Here is a 21,195-nt window from a genome sequence, read left to right on the forward strand (position 1 = left end):
GCAGTCACTAACTGCTTGCTCAATGTACAGTATTCAGCAGACAATGAAACATTTATTTCTTTACAAGCAACATTTTATATGGAGAAAAATAACCCTTTTCTTGGAACTCTATTTTTAGTTACATACACACTTTTTGCATGTACATATTCTCGTGCAGTCGTAAATGAACAAACTACTTGCAAATTACAAATTCAAGTTAATCGCTTTTTTTCTGTTGCTCTTGCATTGTTGCTATTATTGCAATATTCATACGCTGGGAAGGCACTCACAGTGTGTAGCCGTGTTGTTAAACTTGAGTGTTCTTTTACTTTGCTTTCGCATACAATAAATTCTAATAAATTTGTTCTTCTTAAATAGAATGCATACTTTTATTATGTAGAAATGCATTGTGGATTGGATTGCATTTTGCATTGCTCTCCGCATTGTTAAGTTTGGTTGAAGTTCCTTTGGATTTTTTTTTTTGTAGTCTGCTGATGGTGGCATGGTGTTGGTGGCATAGTTATCGTATTATCATTATTTTATAGCAACTTCCATTGTGTTGTTATATAGTTGTGATATTTATTGGTTTAGTTTTATTTTCCTTTAATAATATGAATCTCAACCCAGCAAACTTTTAAGGTTTTCTTTGTCTAGATTGTGGAAAATCTTTGATGTTATCATCTTTATACTTTTAAAACCCATTTGATCTTAGAATCGTGTTTTGCAATACTAAATTGTATCCTAGATTAGTGATTCTTTTAATAGTCAAACTTGTCATACAACCGTAAATTTTGTCATAGAATCGTGAAACTTTTTATGATAAATTTAGTCCCAAAATCGTGGTTCGATTAATAGTCAAACTTATCGTAAAGCATGGATATTTTAATAGCTAAATATCTCCTACATAGTAGATCATTCAGAAGTAAACTTATCCTAAATCGTGATTATTTTAATAGTAGAACTTGTTCTGGAACGTGGTGCTTTAAATAGTAAAGTTGTCCCAAATCGTAGATCTTTAAATAGTCAAACTTGTCATAAATCGTAAATATTGTACTTAATAATGGTTATTTTCATAGTCAAACTTGTCCCGAATCGTGATTCTTTTATTATTCATACTGTTCCTGAATCGTTGTTCTTTTAATATTCGAACAGTTCCTGAATCATTCTTCTTGTTATATTCAAACTGTTCCTCAATCGTGGTTCTTTTAATATTCAAACTGCTCCTGAATCGTTGGTCTTTTAATATTCAAACTCTTCCTGAATCGTTGTTCTTTTAATATTCAAACTATTCCTGAGTCGTTGTTCTTTTAATATTCAAACTGTTCCTCAATCGTGGTTCTTTTAATATTCAAACTGCTCATGAATCGTTGTTCTTTTAATATTCAAACTGTTCCTCAATCGTGGTTCTATTAATATTCAAACTGTTCCTGAATCGTTGTTCTTTTAGTATTCAAACTGTTCCTCAATCGTGTATCTTTTAATATTCAAACTGTTCCTGAATCTTGGTTCTTTTATTATTCAAACTGCTCCTGAATCGTTGTTCTTTTAGTATTCAAACTGTTCCTCAATCGTGGTTCTTTTAATATTCAAACTGCTCCTGAATCTTGGTTCTTTTATTATTCAAACTGCTCCTGAATCGTTGTTCTTTTAGTATTTAAACTGCTCCTAAATTGTTGTTCTTTCAATATTCAAACTATTCCTAAATCGTTGTTCTTTTAATATTCAAACTGTTCCTCAATCGTGGTTCTTTTAGTATTCAAACTGTTCCTTAATCATTGTTCTTTTAATATTCAAAGTGATCCTGAATAGTTATTTTTTCCATATTCAAACTGTTACTGAACCGTTGTTATTTCAATATTCAAACAGTTCCTGAATCGTTCTTCTTTCAATATTCAAACTGTTAATGAATCCTTATTCTATTAATATTCAAACTTTTAATGAATCGTTGTTATTTTAATATAATTAAGTTTTCAAATTGTTCACTGGTTAACTTCATCCTCATTGTCTTTGTTCAAGGAAACGCAACGCAAGTACAATAAATTACCATCCTGTGCGTACTTTTAAACTGGAAGTTGTTTTTTTTTTGTCCAAAAGCAATACAAGTGTGTCTCTATTTGATTTTCACATTTAAGGTCAAATAGTTTTATTTATGTTTCTAATTACAGTCTTATTTTATTTTTAATTCGAATTTATTTCTAATTTAGAATTTGAAATAAATGAAGGGTGATTTCTTTGGTGTTTCATATTAAGAAAGGAAAATAAAACTATTTTAAGAATTTAAGACATGAAATTGGGACTGTATTAATTCCTCTCGCTAAATAATTACAATGGGAAGGTGATAAATATTTTGCAGAGAAAAATTATAAAACTGTATTCTTATCTAAACTAATGAAGAGTGATATAACATTTAAAATATATCTTCATGTAATCAAAATAGGAGCTGACGGAAGCTTGGTACTCTTTGGAAATTATAAATTGGTACTCTTTGGAAATTATAAAGTTTAAGTGGAGAAAACGATTTAAAATTGGGGTTTTGTGTCTTCTAAACCATTAAATTTAAGTTTTTTGATCGAAATCAAGATCATATAGTAAAATTAGGTTTCAAATTGGAAATTTAAGGACGATTTATTTTATATATTACTTACTTTTCATTGTAATAGTATTCCTCAATATCCTTAAAACTTTCCTCAAAAATCTTTACCATAAATATTTATTTGTTTCCCGCAAATAGCATTCTCTCTCCTATTGCTTTTAATAATTTCTTCATTCCTACGAATCTCAACAAAATAAATACACAAATCCACTTATGAGCAAATCTTTTAAATACAAATTAAGTTGTTTTCAAGTGTCACTCTATTTCTTTATGTCATTTCATAACGACACGATACAAAACACAATTTAAAAAAAAAAGTAATTTTAATAACAAGTTGGCAAAATAAAAACGACTTTTCGTTTTACTTGCAACACCCCAAAAGAACTGAAAGTACTTTATAAGTAAATATGTTTGTATTTGTATAAATATTCTCATATGCCACTTGTGCAGTATTTGCCAAGTTGGATACAAAAAATAAGAAACAAATAAAATCATTTTAGATCAGGGGAAAAGCAAATTAAATTCATGTTTAATATTTTTACAGATTTGTTTCACTCATGTCTCTTGTCACTTGACTATTTTATACACAAATTGTTTGATAAGTACTTTGTAACGGATTTTCTATAGCTGTAATCTTAAAGAAAACATTTTATTTTTTTCAAATTTATATGTAGAACAAAACTTTTTAATTTATTTCTAGTGACTAATACCGAGTGGACTCTCTTCCCTTCAAAATTTCATAGTAACTCGTTTCTGTGGTTCAGCTTCCACATTGGTACTTTCTTACAAAGTATTCTGCGCAAATTCCCCCATAAAAACACTGTCCAACAAATTGAGTCTTTTTGATTTGAACAGAATAGCGACCCTATAATTCTGAAAGCGCATGTTGAGTAGATCATTTTTGTAGAATAAACTGGCTGGTCTGTCCCGAAGAAAATTTTTTTCTACAAAAGAACAAATATTGGTACTTTTTTGGGAAAATTTAAAAAAATACTGCCGTTTTACATTTTCCAACTTTTAATACATGTAACATTTTATAGGTACGAGATAACTGTTAACAAGTTGTTTTGATTTTATAAAATTTTAAAAAAATATTTTTTAAAAAAACAAAAAAAGATGGAGTAGAATTAAAAAATAAATAAATAATCCTAAATATCTCTTGAATCAAGAGATATCTTACATATATACGCATGTTTTTTGTATATCTTCTTCGGAACTTTTTATATTTAAAATTTCAGTTCATTCGGATAATAAATGGATTTTTGGAGATTTTTTATAAAATGTGAGACCCAAGATAGCGTGAATCCATTTGAATCCTGAAATGTCCTCTTTGAAAGGACTTTTTTTGATTTTCTCGCAAAGGAGGTCAAATTGGCCCCTAAAGAAAGGTGCTAGAGGGTTAAGATCTTCCACGAAAATGATCCCCATAAAATTCCACCTTATAACTCTGACAATAAGAATTCTCTTAGACATTAACTTACAACAGTTTTTTTATTTAGTATCATGCTCCCTTCGACCAAAAAATGAAAAATTTGACCCACTGTAAAAAAAATTAGTTTATTCTACAAAAATGATCTACTCATCATTCCCTTTCAGAATTATAGGGTCGCTATTCTGTTTCAAAAGTGCTGTTGGACAGTGTAATTATCAATTGTATTTTTTTTTTTGATTTTATAGCAACCCAAGGTTTAATTACATTAGGAATGTTTTTCATTTAAGTAAATTACTCTTTAGATGCAAATAGGGTGTTAGAACCAATGAGATCACTGACATCATTCAATATACATATGTAGCTCAATTTCAAGGCCATCCCCACCGACTTATAACATCTTAACTTGTTTTATTTCGATTATTTGTTCTTCTTTTTTTACCAGCCTTTCCCCCTTGCAATTTCATAGTCAAACAAGCATACAGCAAACAAATATCAACAACAACGGCAACATGAACTAAAACAGCAATAACAAATATGCAAAAATTGTCGAATAATATTTGAAGGAGGAAGTAGCAAATGAAAAGGAGGAAAAACAGCAGCAGCATCAAAAATAAAAGGATGTTAAAGAAACGAAATACACTCGTACAAAAATGTTTACAAAGTTAAACACTCCATCTCTCTCTTCATAACTCTTCTCTCTTCTCTTGTACTAACAACAACATTTGCTTAACTTTTTGTTGATAAATTTTAGACAAAAAATTTTCAAATTTTGTTGTTGAGGATGTTAAATTGGTGTCGTCACTGCCGCCTAACTGTCAAACAGCCTGCTGCTTTGAATATTTGTAACTTTTATAGAGTTTATTTTATTTATATAAATATTTGTTTGTTTGTTTGATTGTGTGTGTGTGTTAGAAAACGCGATATAACGTAAATAATTTAATTACAATTTAATCGCAAAACAACTCAAACAAGCTGTGACAATGGCATGAGAAAAATCCAAAATTGAATGAGTGATGAAAAGATGAGAAAAAAAGTGGTGACTGTTGTTTGTTTGAGTTCTGTTTTGCTTATTTCTCATGCCTTTATTTGTAAAGTTTTTTTTTGTTGTTAGGGGCTTGACTTGGAGGATGTTCTTAGATAAATATAATTTAAGAAAATTTGTTTCGTTGTAATACAATATAAGTAAGTATACATTATATACAAAGGCTGGAGTAGATATGTATCAACATTTAATTTAAACAAATATCATTTTACGAGTGTTGATGGATCAGGGGGGTTTCGTATTTGTTTAATTAATAGCGGTAGAAAAGGATGTAGAAGTAAATATTTCGGTATTTAAAGGCAATAAAGTAAAAAAATTTAAAAGATCAATATATTTAAACCAATTCCAGGATTTGATAAACTTTTTTATGCATTTAATTGAGCAGTCAAATTCTAGTTTATTCCCATATTCCCTAGTGTTTATCAAAATATTATAATAGGGAACACAAATTTTACACAAGGCATCGCACCCTAACCGTTCCAAATTTGTTTGTTCCAAGAATTTCTTATGGAACTCTGAAGTGCCCCAGGGTTCTGTTCTTTCTCCTTCCCTTTTTTAGTTTTCATGAATGATTTACTAACCATCCTTAAAATCCAATTTACTCTTTCGCGGATGATAGTACTATCTGTCACTCATATTCATTTGATCATAGATCAACTCTTTCTGAGATTAAGCTCTTAAGAATGAATATGTATGTCTCGATATATCATGACCCTACAATAATCTCCAGATGGGGTGAATTCAACCGAATTAATTTCAAAGCACTCAAAACTCAATATTGTCTATCATGTTTTCATATGGCTAAAGAAACTGTTGGAGTTTCAGATAACCTTTTGATTCTAGGTACGAGAATACAGTGTGACATCCCTTGAAATCGTCATACATATATTTGATGTTTCGAAGGAAACCCCTTCCGACCTACATATACACCAGCTTTATTCGTCCAAAAATATTATATATTCCTACATATAGGAAGGAGCTGCAAGGTCAAGTCTACAGCTGCTGGACCGATTCAAAGAAGGGCATTGGATCTAACAGAGAATGAAACCGTTAGCCAGTTCATTGATACTTTAGAACATAGTTGGAATGTGGAATACTTATCCTTATTTTACAAATATTGCCACTGCTGTTGTTCTGCAGACATAAGTATACAGAGAAAACAGATTCGTGATAGCAACCTAATTTTTTGCCAATCGAATGATTCTACCTAAGTCACCGAATTTTACGAATTTTAAAGTTAGGTAGCTTCAAGCGAAATTCTTCTTTATTAACTGACTTTCGATTGGCAACAAATTTGGTTGCTACTACGAATCTATTTTCTCTGTGTAGTCTTATACCTAAAACACTCTACTATCACGCAGATCGCATCCATTTGCTATAAATTTATGTATCGACCGCACGACTTATTAAAATTATTTTTTGGTCGAACCATACGTATGTGGAATCCAACATTTTTCCGGCTAAATATAATATTTATCAATTCAAGTCAAACGTCCACAAATACTACTCCCTCTTTCACCCATCTCATAACTTTATTTATACAAAAAAAAATCGAGTTAAAATTTTATATAAGAATGTTGCAAAATCGTTCCATTTCAATTGCAAATAACTTTTCAACTGCTTATCTATTTATAACACTGCCATCTGCACTCTAGATTGTTCTTTAACTGTCAAAGCTCGTATATTCTTTCGAACACACACGCCATCTCTGGTAAACTTTCTACAATGTTCTTTAACTGTCAAAGCTCGTATATTAGAGTTCGAATATACAAGTTGTCATACCTACGATCAATGATCAACTCAAAGCTTTTATTCAATGTTAATAATGCCCACAGATATGTTACAGTTTGAGAGGCACTGCTGTTTGAAAGCATTATGCAACTTTAAATCGTTATATTTGAATTCAAGTACAATTTCATAACAATGTTTTCTAAAAATTCCTTTCTTTCGAAAACAGAATATTAAACCACAAAATTGTCTTTAAACAAAGGATATCTCATAAAAGATATCTTCCATTTTCTAAAGATCTTCCTCAATTATAATATATTATATGCGTTGTTATTCGGAGTGAAACCATGAGGGTATTTCGAGATAACAAACATTTAGTAAAAATTTCCTTATATTTCTAAAAATATTCAAAAAATACTTAAAATATATTTTTAGGCATATCTTTGTAATTAGGATCTTCCAACAGGAAATTCCGAACATTAACTGTTGATAGCGGACATAATGTTGAAGCTACTTGTGTCGAATTGACTGCTAAATTTGCAATATCACCATGGACGAATATAGCATCCAGTAACACGTGCAAATGATAAAATTATTTTATCAAAATTTCTGGATGAATGGGTAGCTCAACAAACAAAATTTTAAAATTTTGGACGATACCAATCCATATGAGATCCAAGAGTAACCATGATTTCGTAGAGAACAATGTTGGCTTTGCCACCACCATCAACGGCGAGCGCTATAGATCGAAGATTACCAACTTCTTTTGAGCTGAATTGAATGAGACAAATGATATGTGTTTTCAACAATTGGAAGTTCTGCTTGAGCGATTTGGACGCATGGCCAACTCACGTGGAGGTGGTGTGAACTAGCCAATAAGATTGTGCGATTTGACCCTGTTCGAATTTTTCTTTTGAGGTTTTCTTAAGTCGCATGTCTATGCGAATAAGCCACAAACTACAGTGGCCCTTAAAACCAGCATAACCCACGCCATCGGTCAAATTCAGACTGATTTATGCACTAGTCGTCGAAAAATTTACATTTCGGATGGGAGCCACCCAGCGAACCACGACGTAAATTTGAACGATGTTATATTCCAAACATAATGGCTTTTCAAGCGAATAAAACAATTGGTTTTATTTAAATTAAAATATAGGAAACTTTTAATGAACGACCATTTATAAATAACTTCTAAATTATTGTAACACATTTGCTACAATAAAAATTTTATGCACACTAGGGTATTCGAATTATTCGATTTTTCTCTTGTTCGAATAAAATGAATAATTCGAATAAGAGATTTTAACTTGTTCGAATAATTCGATCACACGTTTAAAATTAATCGAATTATTCGAATAATTAAATTTTTTTTCAAAAGTAAAGAATGAAGTTTTGGTGACGGTTTTTTAATATTTTATTGTTAAAGAATAACAAAAAATAACGTTAAAGTTAACAATTCAAGTATTGATAATGTTAAAAAACATTCGAAAAAAAGTCCATCATTAAATTTTCAATAGAAATATTCTGATCAGATTAACTCCCGAACAATCTACAAAACAATTGACAAGCAAACCCATTAGTTTCCGTTTTGGAGCTATTTGGACATGATCCTGAATTCAAATACAATATAAACGCACTAGGAAGTTTTTTATGTCGTTCATTAATTCGTTTTTTAAATTGAGTAACTAATTCACTTTTTCTAAATTATTTATAACAAATTGTATTCTACATCAAGCTCTATCAACGTTTCCGAATCTTTGCTTAATAAAGTGGTCTTGGGGAATTACACAATAAAGGGAATCTGTCCAAAGTTTGATATCATTGTCAGTGAAGGTGGCTAATTTGAAGTCAGGCAGTGCATGATTGACGTATTTACAAATACGCAAAAAGTTGATTACCCTGTTAGACAAAGATGTTCAACGATGTTCAAAATCATATATAAGACGAACTCCATGCTTTTCATGCAACAAAACGTTAGTTTGCAAAACTAGTGTTTATCATTCGATTTATTAAATATTTTGCAACACTTACGTACGCGGTTAATAACATCACTTAATTACATATATTTTAAGATCATGGCATTCATCTATTTCAATGTAATCATTATAAATGTTATCCTCAATAACACTTTCGACGACCGTTTCAAAATCACATATTTTGATTATTAGTTGCTATTCTTATAATATTTCGCCAGCTAAATAACAAATATTTTATTCCGTACCTTTTATTTTCATTGGTTCAAGTTCTAAATTAAACCTTTTGAAAGACTTTTTTTAGAATTGTAACTTCTTGCAATAATATTTATATATTTATAGAAGGAGCTATCGGAACACTCATCTCCAGTGATCGAAAGTCCCTTTGTCTTTAGTTATTTGTCGAATTTCATAAACAATACAATTCTTGTGAGTCATTATTACATATTTAAATTTGAAATTATGAAAAATTTTAAGCAATTTAATAAATTTAAATATATATGAGCATTTATTCGTTTTATTCGATTATTCTACATAAAATTGTTCGAATTATTCGTTATTCGAAAATGGCCATTTTTAAATTGTTCGAATAATTATTCGTAAGAAATTATTCGATTACTCGAACGATCATTAGTCGAATGAATACCCTAATGCACACCGATTGCTTTCAAAAGACCGCCCATGCCAGCCAAACAAGTTTGAAGATCAAGAATTGGAGGCATAACTTCATGAAGATTGTTGTAAAACTCAACAAGAGCTTGCAAAATCATTGGAATCTACTCAATCAGCAATTTCAAAACGTTTTCGAGCAGCAAGATTCATCCAAAAGTAGGGAAATTGAGTACCATACGAAGTGAAGCACGGCCAGCCAGCCGAATCGACATCAAAGCCAAATATCAATGGCGCTAAGGTAATTATCTGTATTGGAGGAAGCAAAAGGGTCTATTAAGAGCTACTGTTAAAAAGTATTTAGAATGAAGTGGTTGGAAAGTTTAGCTTCACCTGCTTTATAGTCCATCCGTGTACTGACCGACTTATAATTGTTTCAATCGATGCAGAATGCTCCCTCTAAGATACGCTTTACTTTGGAACAGATTACACGATATTAGCTTTATTCGTTCTTGGCCTCAAAAGTTGAGCAGTTCTTTTGGCTCGGATCCATATGTTACCAGAAAGATGGGAAAAAGTCATAGCTATTGTACAAATTGTACAAATGTTTCAAAATAAAATCTAAAAATTTTAAAAAATACCGAATTTTTAAGTCTTCTTTTAAAAAAACTTTTTTTAAAGTAAAAGACAATATTTTTTTAAAGTAAAAGGACATTCACCCTCGTTAACAAGAGAAAACCATTACATTAAACATGATGAATTTTCCATACACGTGTAACTTACTGGGTAATATTTACACTGGTCAGGTAATAAAACAGAGATTAGTTTGTTTTATAGGTAAATTATAACATCCTTAATGCTTTTTCATATCAAACACAGATAAAACAATGTTTTCTTAGTTATTGTTCAAGACCAATCACCCTCCAACGCCCCAAACATAAGCCAACATCTTGGGTACATAGTAACAAGAAACATGTGTCTGTCTTTTAGATCTTTTGTCACCTAAAGTGCCTTAATTTTCGTGTTAACGTTAAAATTAAACCTCAAACTTGTAACATTTACAAGGACATGGGCAAGAACTCACTCACACACATATTTATACATACATAAACACATAAACCATGAATCTCTGTGTATAGTATGTCCTAAATAATCTTATAAATGTAATAATGAATAATAAAAAAAACAACAAGCAAAAACTTTGTTTATTTATACAAGTACACTTTATTTTACTTTGTTTTATTATTATTTTTTATTTCATTTTATTACAATAAACAAAACATACGATTTCTCTTAACACATCTTTTGTTAAACTGTGAAAAAAATAACAGCAACAACCATAACTACAATAACAAAAATATTTGTTTATTATTGTTGTAAGGTCGTTTCTGAGTAGCAGCAGCAGGATAAGAAGAAAAAAGTTCCTTATGGCCATTGTTTAGCTGGTTTCATCTTTGTCGTTGTACATAAATAAATCTTTGTTAAACTTTTATAATTGAGTTGTGGTTGAGAGTGTTAGATTTAACTTTTCTCCATCTTGTTTTTGGCGTTCGTTTTTTTTCATTCTTTCTTTTATTTGTTTAAAAATTCTATATCTTTTTGAAACAATATAAAACATACATAAAAAATGAATAACCAACGAAAAAAATAACAATAATAACAACACAAACATTAGCAGCATCTAAAGCTTAAAATGACAATGTATATGTATGTACAAGTACGAGTAAAATGACACACTAACACATATTAAACAAATAATTTTCTTCTCCATGATCTCTTTTCACCCAAAGCTAAGTGCACTGGGAAAAATGTTGAGTAGGAGGGCAATTACAGCTCTGTTTTAACTATAGTTTCCGAAAACCCGAACAAATTGATAACCGATCGGTTTCGGTTTAACCCCCTGACAATACCAGACAAATAATTATCATAACAATTAATGACGTTTGTTGCCAAGACAAAGTTGTCTGTGCAAAAGCACTAGTCATAACGAAGCAATAATATTAATAAATGGAGACTATACTGGATAATTTTTTATCATGACAACGATTTTGACGTTTATCATGATAAAAATTTATCAGGTATAGACAGGGGGTAAGGCTACTGTTTTGTCTCCTGCATACTCAGTTTTCACATAGTGATCGTCTGTAGTTTTTTATTATAATATTTTTCATTACCTCACTATTCTCCCTGCAGTTCATTGAATTAGTTCAGCTACGTCGAATAAGTTAGCCACTGAGTACATTTTTGTATCATCAGTGAGTCCCAAAATACCAACCGCCATATTCAGCATTACATGTGGCCATCGAAAATACAAATTTTAAATATTTTTAGGTAAAAATTAAAAAAAAAACAAGTAAGGAAGTATGGTCGGTCAAGCCCGACCATATAATACCCTACACTAAGTAAAAGAGCAAAAACATTTTTCTTTTAAAATATCAATAATTTATATTCGTGAGTGATTTTCGGAAGTGGGTCTTAAATGGGAGCTATGACCAATTATGGAACGATCGCCATGAAATTAAGTCGTGTGATTTATGTCTATATGAAAGTTATTTATGTTGAATTTTGTGTGTTTGCCAACATTTTGAAAAGATTTATGTACGTTAAAGTGATTTTTGGAAGCGGGTCTATATGGGAGCTATGACTAATTATGGACCGATCCTAACAAAATTTGGTGACATGAATTTCGTATGTATAAATCTTATTTGGAGAGAAATTTGTTTAGATACATACATAAATTAAACATTTATGACCGATAAAGTTCAATTTCGGGAGGACATTTGTATGGGGGCTAGGTGAAATAATGGACCGATTTCAGTCAATTTTCATAGGCTTGGTCCTTAGACCGAAAAAATTATATACACCAAATTTGATCGAAATAACTTCAAAATTGCGACCTGTACTTTGCGCACAAGTTTTACATGGACAGACAACCAGTCAGCCAGACGGACGGACATCGTTTAATCGACTCAGAAAGTGGTTATAAGTCGATCGGTATACTTTAAGGTGGGCGTTAGACTAATATTTTTGGGCGTTACAAACATCTGCACAAACGCATTATACCCTGCCCACTATGGTGGTGTAGGGTATAAAAATAACAAAGTGAGAATAAACGACAGAGATGTACCCTTCAAAAACAAAAATCATATTCAAAAGATACGCCATCCATTGTAAATCCCACATTTTTAAGTCATACACCCAACACTATTTTACTATTTTCCAATTTACTATTTTACTTTTTTTACATTTTCATAATCTAATCTATAAATTTAAAAATTACACTTTTAAGGTCAAATGACAAAAAGACATTAGAAATTTTTCAAAAAAAATACTACGCATTTTAGATGAAATTCCAAACAAAAAAATATTTTAAAGAACTCGTTCTCAATTCTGATCGTAAAATTAGCCATTTATTTTCAGTCTTTGAATGGGAGGTCTAAAATAGAGTCACTAGAGCCCTGGACAAATTTTGCACTAATATGCCCTAGAGCTAGGAAATCGGATAGGTTTAATCTGGATTACTTTATATTAATAAAATCTTTTCTTACAGTATATCTTCTACACCCACATGCAAACAAACTGAAATACAAACTGAAAATTACATTAAGCTTGCTTTATTTCTTATTTCTTTATTTCTGTCTTTTGTACAATGAGTTTATTTTATCAAATAAAACTTTAAAGTTGTTAAAAAAAAGAAAATACTACAAATAATATAATTTTTTGTTGCAGGAACATTTGCTTTTTGTTGTTTATTGTTGTCAGTATCATTTGGTTTGTTTGTTGTATCTACAAATACTTATTATTGCCTCACATTTTCACATTCGTTTAATATCTTGCTTTAACATATTTTAATGTTGGCCCCTTCTAAAAAACAGTATAAACTTTATGCTTTATTACCGTTTTGTTGTTAGTTGTTATTTGTAAGAGTAATTTTATTTGGTTTTTTTTTCAGCACCCTACATTAATGCAAATAAGTAGTGATATTCGAAAAATTATTTAAAAAGGTTTGTGTTAAACAAACATAGTTTTAGTGGTATTTGGGTAATTTAAATCAAAATTTGATTGTAACATATGATGACATTAATTGAAATTACTTTGTGGAAAAATAACTTCCAAAGAAGTGAAAAAGAAGTAGAGTTGCGGTTCGGTATTAGTGAAAAATAACATGTAATCGATACTAAAATTTTGTAATTCAATATTGTTGTAGAATTTGGAACTTTTAGAATTATTTAGAAGTTTTTAGACACAACTTCCAAAATGTGATTCTTATTTGTCTTCTAAAAGCGTGCTATACAGTTCGCCTTAACTTTGAACTTCTCCTATGTATAGTTCATCTTATTTTTTTTAAGTTTTGTTCATTCCTTCCTTTTATAATTTCAGATGAGATAGTGTTTGCCGACAAACAGTATGGCTTTGCAGTTTGCATGTAGTATGTGTGCAAGTGTTTTTTTTCAGTTTAAGTATGAGAAAAAGCAACATAAAAAATATGCCACATAATATTGTAGATTTGTAGCCACTTAAGTGCTGTATTATTAAGTTAAAATGTTAACTTTATTTGCTTTTACATAAAGTTAAGAGAGGACATAACAACGGGCCCCAACATCTTCATCATTTTCCTCTTGTGTAGTCAATTTTATTCATTTGATTCTGTTTTCCTTACACTCGTACCAGTAGATCTTCCATCGACTTTAGTTGGGTTTTTTTTAGTAATTATGATTACAATGGCATGCAGAAAAGATAAACCAATAAAAGTGGAAATTTACAATTACTTATGCATATAAGGAAGTAGTTTTTTATGCTTGAAAATCATATTTATTCGTTTTTGGTTTCTTCTAAGAAGAAATCAAACATTGTGATGGGAAGTGGGAGAGGTATTTTTAATGCATACAATAGCTTCTCAGCAAAAACTTGAACAAAACTGAACAACTTAATTTTCAATGACTACTTCATACCATCTACATTACGTAGAAGTAGTTTACGAAATTTAGAAATAGATCATAATAAGATGTGTTAAACCTTTGAATAAATACAGTTTTGTTAATTAAAATTTACTTAATTCAAATTGATTTAAAATATTTTTTCTTCACTTAAGTCCCTTAGAAAATAAATGAATAATAATAATTTGTTGAAAACAAATTGTAATAGATTATTTAGGTCCCTATTAGTAAGCGAACGTGGTAATGACAGCTTCCACCTTGTAAGCTTTTGTGGTAAGTACTTATGACATAACTGTATACAAATAATAAAAAATAAAGCCAATGTATATGTAGTGAACAGTAATTATGTTTTTGCTAGGTTGCAGATTTGTTTTTTATATCTGTTGAATGAAACTTTAACTATACATTTATCTGAAGGTTCTATAAATCAAAACTAAATTTGTTTTACTAAGTATTAATTTGTAAATTGCTTACTGACTGTTACATAGGTTATAGGGATCGATAAGACTTTAACTGAAAGGAACTTGTCAATTTAACATGGCGTCCACATTTTTGGAACACGAAAGGGAAGCTTTTGGTTCAGAAATTGACAAAGAAATATCAATTCCACTTTCAAAACTGAAAGGGTTTCATTCCGAAAAAATATCGTTTTACTTTCTGAAGAAGCAAAATAAGGAGTTAATTAATTCCACTTTCGATCGGAATGGAATTCTGTGGCAGGACTGAATGTTACTTATTTACTTCCACTGTAACCCAATTTTTAAAATTCAAATATTTTGCCACTAAAAATTTATTTATATAACAGCATCTTAAACATAGTAAAATAGTAAAATAGTAAAATAGTAAAATAGTAAAATAGTAAAATAGTAAAATAGTAAAATAGTAAAATAGTAAAATAGTAAAATAGTAAAATAGTAAAATAGTAAAATAGTAAAATAGTAAAATAGTAAAATAGTAAAATAGTAAAATAGTAAAATAGTAAAATAGTAAAATAGTAAAATAGTAAAATAGTAAAATAGTAAAATAGTAAAATAGTAAAATAGTAAAATAGTAAAATAGTAGTGTGATTTAACACCATAATTCTTTTCATGGGCTGAGAGACTTCTCACAGTTTGTCATTCCGTTTGTAATTTCCACAATATAATTTTAGACCCTAGAAAGTACATACATTCTGGATCCTTATAGATAGAGGAGCCGATTAAGCCATGTCCGTCTGTCTGTCTGTCCATCTGTCTGTCTGTTGAAATCAATTTTCTAAAGACCCCAGATATCTTCGGGATCCAAATCTTCAATAATTCTGTCACACAAACCTTCCAGAAACTGGAACAACCTCGATTTTTGGCCTATATCTGGATCATTAATATAGACAATATGGATATCTAATGAGAGATATTTCAAAGACCTTTGCAACGACGTATATAAGACCATAGTAAGTTGGACATACAATGGGTCAAAATCGGAAAAAATATTTTTTAACCCGAATTTTTTTTCACCCAAAAAAAATTAAAAAACTAAATTTTTTTTTAAATTTAAAAAAAAAAATTAAAAAAATTTATTTTTAAAAAATTAAAAAAAAAAATTTAGTTTACTTAAAAATATTTATATTTTGAAGTATAATTTGGTGAGGGGTATATAAGATTATCTTACTTGTTTTTACGTGAAATTCAAAGTTTTATTAAAGAATTAATAAAACGTAATTAAAATTCTGAACTCATAAATAAAAGTTGGTTAAGATAGGATTAAATTTGGATTTTTGTTTTGAATTAATTCAAATGAATTAGAAAAAAGAATTAGGAATTCAAACGAATGAAATCAAAAATTAGTTCAAGTCAAATTCAAGAGCAGATCTCTAGGGGGAATGAAAAATTTCTCTTACCAAAATTATAATATTCAGTACAAAAATTTAAAAGCCTTGTCCTGGATCCCCGCCTGATCAAAGTAAACATGATGTGTAGAGTTTGTTTCTTCAAGAAAAACTGATTTTAATTTTGAAATACGCTGAACGACAAAACACATTTAATATTCAAGAAGCAATTAATAATTTTTGAAATTTTGTTATCCACGACCACAAAACGACAAACTTTTTGCTAATATTTATGTTATATTTATTTCAAAAAAAAATAAAATTATCTTCCACAAATAATCAAAAAACAGGAAAAATAACAATGTATGTATTGCTTGCTGTCTTTTACATAAAAAAATAGTTGAATAACAAAACGACAGTAAAGCTTACTGTAGATTTACTTACAAAATCAATTCAAATGAATTGTAAATGAATTGCTAATTCTTTTTTCTAATTCATTTGCATTAATTCAAAATCAATTCAAATGAATTGGAAATGAATTGCAATTCACTTTGACAAATTCATTTGAATTAGAAACGAATTCTACAAATTCATTTGAATTGGAAACGAATTGCAATTCATGTTTACCAAATTCATTTGAATTGACTCAAATTTCATTCAATTATTTTTTTTTTTTGTATGAATGATTCACAACTTAATGAATGATTAATTTACAACTCAGTTATTTACAAATTTTAAAAGTATTAAAATCTAATTAACCATTGGATAATTTAAGAGAGACTTAAAATACGATGCTTCTATCATTCTAATAATATTAAAATATAACAAAATGGAAAAATGGTCAAATATGGAAAAAAAATTACAATATAAACAATAAAATTCTATTAAGAATAAAAATCAATTTCAAAATAGAAATTATGCAACACAAATATGCAGTTATGAGTAAAATAAGCTATAAAAAGCTAAATATGCAGAAATAGGCTGTAAAGAACAAAATATGCACTAAAAATCGATGACAAATTTCATAGAATTGTGTGAAACACATAAATATCTAACTAAAATGTGTCTACGAAGTACAGAAAAATATATTTATTGCATTGCCCGCTAATTACAAATAAAGTACCTACGCACTGAAAGATAAACTATGTCCGTAATAAGTATTATATACTAGTTGACCACCCCGTCTTCGCCCGGTGCCATTTACTAATGTTAGTTCTTCAAGTTTGTCCCACCCACATACACCTGCCTGTTCTTATTTATTTGTAAATAAAATATATAAATTTGTACTGCATATTTTATTACAGTTGACTGGACTGAAAAAAATTCCGAGTTTTACGCCGAATTTCTTTACAAACCATCTGCTGAAAATTTAGAATCGAATAAAAATTAGCCAAATCGCTCCAGCCGTTCTCACGGGATGCCATTACATACATGGACCATTACATTTTTATATATATAGAAGATATATAGAGTAAGATGTATCAAAATCCACATATTTATTTATATGCAAATAAAATATCTAAATTTGTACTACATACTTTAGGGGGCTTTTTTTATTACAGTTGACTGGAATCAAAAAAGCCGGATTTAGCCGGATTTTTTTATTTTTTTTTCTTTACAAACCATCTCCTGAAAATTTCGAATCAAATAGAAAAAAATCAGCCAAATCGCTCCAGCCGTTCTCACGTGATGACATTATATACATGGACCATTTCATTTTTATATATATAGATAGATTTACTACAATTTAAAACTATTTTTATATAAATTACTATTCGAAAATAATATTATTCAAAATTATTTTATATATATCACACGTTTTGCTACACAATTTCTCGAGAATTCGATTGATTTTAACTCAGCGATAAAAATAAAATTTGTATCAAATAACATGAAAATAAATCCGTCTACAGGTTGTTCATAAAATTAACAAGAATTTTTGTTGTTTGGTTAAAACAAAAGTGACAATGAAGAGGCGGGTAAAAGATGCAGAGGAGTGAAAAAAGGAAGAGCAGGTTGTAACAACATTCAAATAAAAAATAATAATGAATAAATACGCATGGTTGCACTTGAAAGTTAAGGTTTGTAATTAAATAAGAATATTTTCAGTTACAATTTGAGAGATGTTCTTTCTTACTGACTGCTGTTTTTGCTACAGTTCCTGCCTTTGCCATTTGGTTGCTATTGTTTTTTTGAATGTTGCTTGACAACAATAATGTTGTTGTAGTTGTTGCTGTTGATATTGGTGTTTCCTGTCGCTGGTTTTTGATGAGGATGTCACGGTTGAGGGCGGTAAAGGTGGGTGGTCGTGTGGCTGAGAGCTGCGAGAAATTGAAATTGAAAATAAAAGTAAAGAGTAAGGATGTTTTGCGATGCGATGAGGTGGTAATGATAATGTCATCTCAAATTAATGGCGTTGAGTTGTTAATGATAAATGATGAGTTAAAAAGCCAAAATGTCATGATGGATACTTGTAGCATTGTTGGCTTGTATTGTATTTTAATCATTTATAATGATGATAATGTGGGTTGTGGATGCGGATGATGATGACGATGATTACTTATTATCCTTTACAAAAAGGTATTAATCAATTGCGGTTGAAAAGTCATCCATTAAACTGTAATTTACATTTATGTACACCTTTTTTTTATTTTTTACTTTTTTGTTGTGCATTTTTTTGGTTGTTTGAATAAAAAAAAGGTTTTTATTCTACATGGGTTGTCTTAGAGTTTATTTGGTAGGCAGAGTTTTTCTGCTTAAGAAGTTGCAACTATCAATCATAATTTTTTTACCTTTTAATTTTTTAATTTGTTTAAAGGATAAACAGTGGCTGTTGAAAGTATTCATGGCTGTAAATAGTCTACGAACAATAATGTAGATTCATAACTTTTGCCTTTAACTGTTTACCACCTTTTTTTAGTTTGTAGTATCTATATCGTTAGCTTAGTATGGAAATAAGCTAATTCCCTTTTTACAAATTTTTTTAGGAAACACAAAAATCTTTCAATGCAGTTTTATTACTTATTTCTCTTATTTAATTTACTAAAATGTAAATTTTCATAAAAAAGAGGACTTAGCTCATTTGCACACTAACCCAACAATATATTTTCTTAATATTTTCATGCTGCTGCTTAGTATTTTTGTTTTGACTTAAGTAATTTGTCTTAAATTTTTTACCTTTTCCTTCATTTATGTTTTTTGTTAATGTTTCAAAAAAGTATATTTCATTATACCAATAAGTCTGTCTGTCTTAATGGCAAAATTTTCTTTCAAATTCTTATTTTTTTTTTGTTTGATCCCTTCGAAACATTTGCCTGCAATGTGTTTGTATGTTTATACTTAGGTGAAAATATTGTGTTTAAAGTTATAATCCCAGGTGTGTATTGGTATATTTATTTTGTATATTAGAAAACTTTCTTCATCTTCATCTGAAAATATTGCGTGTTATTAGTATTAGTCTTTTTAAGACTTCTTCAAACAAGTATATTGCAGCAGCATCAGGGAAGTAAAGCTAGGTTTATATTAAATATCCTATAAATCAAGCAAGTATTAAAGAAGTTTTGAAATAAATCATGTTTTCTTGCCATTGACTTAATCCTAAGGACACCTTCCCCTACTTTGTAAGTCATGTTTCTTAGTTTTCTGTTTTTTTTCTCTTTAGCGTGTCAAATGCAAGAAAATTGCTATAGAGATTATAGACTGTAGATTTATTGCAAGTAATTTATTACTTATTTTTTTGTTATTCTTGGTATTTATTTATTTTTTTGTTGTTGTACTTTCTTAAATAGAACTTTAGCAAATCGTCCAGAAACTATTATTGGCAAAAAGAAGGAAAAAAAACAATAAGTTTAAAATATTAGTTATACTGGTAATAGTCTATAGAATTTGTGTTAAATACATAATCGCATTTCTAAATGATTTGTGAGATATGGCAGATTTGTTTTTTCTGTTTTGTTAAAGAAAATAGCTCAAATTAAAGTTTTTGATTAAAGATAGCAACAGGTACTGACATTTAAATTTGAATACCTATAGAAGTAAATACAGGTGATATTTTTTATCAAGAATTACAGAAAGAGCAGTAAAACATAGAATCGTTAAATACGGAAATTCGGATATCACGAGTCGATAAAACTTAAATTAATACAGCCTAACCACAAAAGCCTTAAAGTTGATTTTAAGTCCATAAAGTTTACTATTATTTTAAAATTCATACCTTAAAATAAATCTCAAATATAATTTAAAATTTTGTTTTATTATTCTAAAATTAGCTTTTTGTTTTGAACTTTTATGTACATTTTCAGCCTAACCACAAAAGCCTTAAAGTCGATTTTAAGTCAATAAAGTTGACTATTACTTTAAATTTCGTACCATAAAACAAATTTGAAATATAATTTAAAATGTTGTTTTATTATTTAAAAAAAAGATTTTTGTTTTAAACTTTTATGTACATTTTGTTTTTTTAATTTTATTTAAATTTCTTTTTATTATTTACATTCATTGAAAAATATTTTCAATTATTTGAATGTATGTATATGTTGGAAAAAGTTTTAAAGCTTTTTTAAAATAAAAACAAAAGTTCTATTTTAAAATAAAGTCGACTTTAACAAAAATTAACTTTAAAAGATCTTTCATAGTTAGGGTCGACTTTAACAAAAATTAACTTTAAAATTTGTTTTATAGTTATGAGACGGGTGTGTTAAAAAAATCCAATAATTTTATTCTCTGTTATTATTTTTAAAAAATTTTATGAATTTTAAAAATGAAGGAAAAACTTATATTGATTAAATATCTTTGCATAAATTTAAAAAAAAAAGTTAATTGTTAGAGCGTTAGACCGGGGTCACCATGTAAAGTAAAATTTGTATCACAACTGGCGGGTTAAACTTCACAAAATTCTTTTTCTTTATTTGAAAAGCCGTTGTCACTTACAATAACGTACACAATTTTTGTTCCGGAATAGCACAGAAAAACTAACAATTTATATGTACACGTTTTTCACGTTCAAAAGAGAAACAGCTGATTCGGAACGTAACAGAATGTAAAGACTTCCTTATCATATTTTCAAATATAAAGTACTTAGTTTTCTTTTTAATTCTTA

The 21,195-nt window shown here is 29.0% G+C and overlaps 1 protein-coding gene across 1 annotated transcript in view; it reads right to left on the reverse strand.

The window, feature by feature from the left end:
* Window positions 1-19,286, reverse strand: part of LOC135949922 (repetin-like) — a 97,721-nt gene extending 78,435 nt beyond the window's left edge. The window contains exons 1-2 of the mRNA XM_065499383.1: window positions 19,275-19,286; window positions 18,235-18,418 (exon numbers count right to left, since the gene is read on the reverse strand). Coding sequence (XP_065355455.1) covers window positions 18,235-18,418; window positions 19,275-19,286 — 196 coding nt within the window. The remainder of the gene's footprint in view (window positions 1-18,234; window positions 18,419-19,274) is intronic.
* Window positions 19,287-21,195: the final 1,909 nt, after the last annotated feature.

The sequence above is a fragment of the Calliphora vicina genome, chromosome 2 (assembly GCF_958450345.1).
Source record: "Calliphora vicina chromosome 2, idCalVici1.1, whole genome shotgun sequence".
NCBI lineage: Eukaryota > Metazoa > Arthropoda > Insecta > Diptera > Calliphoridae > Calliphora > Calliphora vicina.